This window comes from Mytilus edulis, unplaced genomic scaffold, assembly GCF_963676685.1.
Source record: "Mytilus edulis unplaced genomic scaffold, xbMytEdul2.2 SCAFFOLD_342, whole genome shotgun sequence".
NCBI lineage: Eukaryota > Metazoa > Mollusca > Bivalvia > Mytilida > Mytilidae > Mytilus > Mytilus edulis.
Genome location: NW_027268027.1, coordinates 15,419 through 21,084, shown reverse-complemented (window position 1 = coordinate 21,084; position 5,666 = coordinate 15,419). Strand labels below are relative to the sequence as shown.

General features: G+C 32.5%; 1 protein-coding gene across 1 annotated transcript; it reads right to left on the bottom strand.

Annotated features, from left to right (window-relative positions):
• Positions 1-1,195: 1,195 nt before the first annotated feature.
• LOC139506650 (E3 ubiquitin-protein ligase TRIM71-like) lies at positions 1,196-2,881 on the bottom strand. The gene has a single exon (XM_071295506.1). The coding sequence runs from the start codon at positions 2,879-2,881 to the stop codon at positions 1,196-1,198; it is 1,686 nt and encodes a 561-aa protein (XP_071151607.1).
• Between the last annotated feature and the right edge of the window lie 2,785 nt (positions 2,882-5,666).

Below are 5,666 nucleotides of genomic sequence, written 5' to 3'. Positions count from 1 at the left end.
TTTAAGTAAATTTAAGTAATATTGTTTAAACATGGACAGATTTTTGTTATACATATAACTAAAATAGAAGTTACATACTAGATATTTTTCTTCAAGTCTACCAAGACAATATATGAAAGCCACCAATAGCCTAGTCAATATAGCGTTAAAAACACTCAACCTCCAACTAATTGCAACACAAGTTTTTTTTAGTGCATATTAGAGTTTGTGTGTTACGTTTCGGTGTTATGTCGTTGTTCTCCTCTTATATTTGATGCGTTTCCCTCGGTTTTGGTTTGTTGCCCCGGTTTTGTTTTTTGTCCATGGATTTATGAGTTTTGAACAGCAGTATACTACTGTTGCCTTTATTTGGGCTAGTACTAACATAAAAAAAAATTATACACAAATATAATATGCGGAAAGGTCATTTTTGGGGTGATTTCAGTGGTTTTTAGAGAAAAATGACTAAAAACTGGAAATGAAGAAAAACGGCTATCTATGGTTTTAGTTAGAGAACTTTATTTGTGTTAAAGTTATAATTTGTAGGTTATAAAGTCACTATATATTTTTGACAACAAAAACTGTTGAATTTGAGGTAAAAATGTATTTTTTAGAGAAAAAATGCAAAAATCTGGAGACGTCTACACCATTCCATTCATTCATGCGTTCATTCAGATGATACATGTAATTTTATCCAAGGAATTATCAGCTAATTTACCTACCAATTAAGTAAACTGACAATAATCTAAAAACCAATTTATTGCACTCCTGTGTTGACACTCAGAAAATTATTTAAAGCATCAGTAAGTTCCAATATCACCCCTTTGCTTTTTACGGTTCACTACATCCGAAATGCTTGTACCAAGTCAGGAATAGGACAGTTGTTATCCATTCATTTGATGTGTTTGAGCTACAGATGTTGCCATTTGATAAGGGACTTTCCTTTTTAAATTTTCGATGAACTTCAGTATTTTGGTTATTTTACTTTTAATTGCAAAACAATACGAAAATAAAATAACTGACTTTGCATCAAGAATCAGTGGTGGACCCAGAACTTTTTGTAAGGGTGTTCAAATCTGCAAATAAGGCTAAATTTTTGTATATACATTTATTAAAATGTGTAAAGAAATAATATGCCTCTTCTTATATTTATAGCAAAAATTTTTGTGAATCAAAGAAAACAGCAGACAAATGAGTCATTTCAATTCCAATCACCTTAAGTAACACTGTAAAGGAAAGCATTTTTTCTGGTGTTTGCAACAAGTAGTTTCCCCATCTGTTTATCAAAGAAAATAGCAGACAGTTCCGATAGACCTTGTTCTTTGGTCAAAATGTGTCTGTGGTGTTTTCCGTCGTTTGATATAATGACCACATTCGACGACAACTCTCCAACAACGAACACGTGACCATCATTATCTACAGTGATGCCTCTCGGATTTCTCAATACTGATTCTTCTTTAAACCTCCAAACACTTGATCCATTACGATCACAACAATCTACAGTGTGATTTGACCAGTCAGTGTAGTATATCTTCTCGGCGAATACAGATATGTAAGTCGCTCCTGATAAGTTACAACTTATCAAGTGAGAGGTAGTATAATCCAAGGTGTTTACTCTATATATACCACGTCTTTTAACACAGACAAACAGCGAGTCTTGATCACGTGTGATTCCCCATGGACGATCAGGAAGGCTGATGAATTTAATTTTCTTTCGGCTCTCGATGTTTATTATGTCAATACCAATGTGCTCATTAGAATCTCCGGATGTGATAGCAATTGTTTTCTCATTGATAAATGTTATGTCGAACCCACAACTAGGATCAAGCAACATAAAAAATTTAAATTTACCATCTGACGCAACGACATTTAGCTGTTTCCGTATGTCATAGTCGGTGAAGAAATATTCGCCATTAACTGACATGCAACAACCTCTAACATTCACCCCACCTGTTGTAATTGTCTTTTGTAGAATCAACTTCAAGTCGTCTATGGACTTCGTTGGTGTTACTTGTAACTGTGCTTGTTTGTCTTTCGCTCTGATTAAACGAATGTTACTCGACGTCGTTTTTATTTCAATTGATCCAAAATTCATCACACTGTTCGAGATACTAAGCACCCCCGGATCTACTTTACAAATCAGGTCGACTGGTTCAAATTTGCCAGTTTCAACCAAGTATTGTAAATATTGTTCATTTTCCAAAACTTTAATTTCAATATCTCTCATGACTAGAAATGTTTGAAGATCGGAAGCATGTTGTTTAATGCTTTGAAGATTGGTCTGATATTCTGTAATCAAGTTTTCCTTTTCTTTAACCGATGATAAAATCGTCTGAATATTCTTTTTACATTGACATTCTTTTTTCTCAAGATCTTGTATTATTTCTTTTTCAAGTTTATTTAAACGTTTTTTTATTTGGTTTCTTGTTTGTTGTATTTCTACAAGATGTAGCTCCTTCCTTTCTTCAATACTGACCAAATTGACCTTTCGGTCCATCTTAATTCTATCAATGTTATGTAGTAAGTCCTTCAGTCTCGTTTCTAAATCTTGTAATTGCCCGGATGTCTTAGCGTTATTCGTGATCTCATCAAGAGGAATGACATTGCATTTCTGGTGTTCTTTAATGCATTTGAAACAAATAGGTAACGCATGCGCAACGCAGTATTGTTGATATTTCTCATTATGATAGGTACATGACTGTTGTATATCAGTAATGAAGGACGGAAGAGATTTGTACTTGTCAATTGGTATGATTTCGTGACCTCGTGTTGCTTTGAGTACTTTATGATGTTCTTGGCAGTCATCACAAACGGCTTCTTCACACTCCAAGCACCAGTGTGTTGATGGTTTGGTAATGTGTCGCACTGAACATGGACCACAAAGAGTTGTACTAATATCCATTGTGATACCTGAAATATGTACCAAATATATATGTATTCGTAACATCTTATATAAGAATGCTTTACTGTGACCAATTTCACGAAAAAATCTTACTAGAAAAAATACTCAATTTAAGTCATGAACATTTCAATATAACTTTACTTTTTGTCATAATATTTAATCTGAAAAAGGGCGCTGATTTGTTGATGTTTTTTTTCTTCGATCTGCACAAAAAAGGAAGACAATACCAAGGTCAATCAAAAATCGTTATAATGATAATAAAAAAAACAACAGACAAAGGCATAGCTAAACATACTTTTGGCAAAAAGTCAAACACCAATATGCATGTTTTTAACGACATGTCCATGTTTCAAATCGCCAGCAGGTAAAATGGTTTTCTCATACCTTTGCGTCCCTCATTGTCTGTCGTTCGTTGTCTTCCGTTACTTGTTCACTTAAATTTACAGAACTGTTTTGAGTGTTTCCATGAGTATTCTTTTACGAGTTTATTCGTTACCATGGTTACAAAGTTTCGATGATATATAATTCAATGGTTTAATAGTACAAACTACGATAACAACAATTAAAAACCAATAGTTCAGAGAACAATTGAAGGTCTTTTCACATTACATTTCTAAATAATTGATAAGAAGCTACTTTCGGTTAATCCAAAGTTACTATAGTCATCCAATCATAGGTTTTCTTCATACTGATTAAAAGATATAAAGATTCTATATACTTTTGACGAAAACTTGGGAGATCATTTGCTACTTCCGGTTACGAAAATGTCATTTGCGGTATCATATGATAGCTTACTTTCCTCTGATATTGAAAATATATGGTTTTTATCTATTTTTCTTTCAAATAAGGGAGATACTTTGCTATTTCTTGTTTTCAAAAGGCGATTTTAGGTGTCATTAAAAGGTTATTGTATGAAAATATGTAGTTTTTAAGTATTTTTCCCGTGAATTACTCCAAAAAAAGCTACTTCCGGTTTGCACAAGGTCACGTCGCGTGACTCCTATAAGATATCATCAGAATGTCACTGGATCGCTTCGATCCAAATTATCCAAACATTTCTGAGGATGTAACAAACAATTCAGAACAAATTTTTTGTTGGTATCTTTTTTTGTTACAAAGGAGATGCATACACAAGAATAACAGTGAATAGGGAGATAACTCTTACAAAGAAAATTGTTCGGCTTAGCAGGGTCAAATTTAAAAGCATATAGACTGTACAATACATTATGAGAAATTTCTAAGCGACATATTGAGAAACAAAAATTTATCGCAAGAACAAAATTTGGTGGAAGAAAAAAAAAAGATTAAAGGTCTTTCCACATCAATTTTCGAAATTATTGATGAGAAGATACTTCCTGTTTACTCAAAGTAACTTGGCGTCCAAGCTTCATTCTGATTCAATAAATATATGGTTTCTATATATTTTTGCCTGATATAAGGGAGATATTTGTTAACTTCCGGTTTTAAAAATGTCACTTCTGGTCTCATATGATAGCTTCATTCACACTGATTCAAAAAATATATGGTTTCTATATACTTTTGCCTGTAATAAGGGAGATATTAGGTACTTCGGGTTTATTTAAGGTCACTTCCGGTCTCAAATGATATGATCCTGTATGCGTATTTAAAAAAAATATAGTTGTATGTATTTTTCCATGGCTACTTCCGGTTTAATCAAGGTCACTTCTGGTTGAAATTTTTCAAGGTCATATGTCAAGCAAGAGTTTGCATAAGACCCTTTGGCTTTATTATGTACCAAGTTGGAGTAATAATAAATTAACCTTAAATCTAATCATTTCAGGGACCATAACTCCTATAAGATGTCATTGGATTGTTTCAGACCAAATGTATCATATCTTCATCACAATAAAACAAACATTTTGCACTAGTTCTTTAATATATAACTTTAAAAGTGTCATAGAAAATGCAAAAACAAGCAACAGTCAAAATTGAGAACATGACCTTGACCATGTTGACCTTTGACCTTGACATAATTTTCTAAGTTAGGACCCATGGACCTCAAATAAAATGACTTTAAGTTGATCATGTTTTAAACGGCTTATGGTTTGTGAGTTACAAAAATAAGACGACCAATTTTTTTTTGGTAAAAGTAGATTACTCCTATAAGATTTCACTGCATTGCTTCGATCCAAATTAGCCAAAAATTACTGAGGATGTAACGAACAATTCAGAAAAAGAATTTTATCGTTATCTTTTTTTTGTTACGAAGGAGATGCACACACAAGATAAACAGTGAAAAGGGAGATAACTCTTACTAAGGAATTTGTTCGGATTAGCAGGGTGAAATTTAAAAGCGCATAAACTGTACGATACAATTATAGAAATATCTAAGCAACATATTGAGAAACAAAAATTTCAAAATTTGGCGGAAGAAAAAAAAGAAAATAATTTAAAACCAATTGTTCAGAGAACAATTTAAGGTCTTTCCACAATTATTTGAAAAACAACTGTTGAAAAGAAGGTAGTTCCTATTTACTCAAAGTTAAAAATGGCATCCAATGATTAGTTTCTTCATACTGATAGGCTAAATAATTGTATTCCATAAACTTTTCAGAGAAATAAGGGAGAAAATTTGCTACTTCCGTTGAAGTTAATGTCACTTCCGGTCTCATATAATAGCTTTTTCCACACTAATTCCATAAATATATAGTTCATAATACTTTTCTTTGAAAACCAGGAGATAATTGGCCACTTTCAGTTGATCAAAAGTCAGTTCTAGTCCTAAAGGATAAGAAAATGTATCAAAATTACAAAACATATAGAT

Bases quoted from the DNA above. Each gene is read 5' to 3' on its own strand.
- LOC139506650 (XM_071295506.1), bottom strand. From the start codon at position 2,881: ATGGATATTAGTACAACTCTTTGTGGTCCATGTTCAGTGCGACACATT.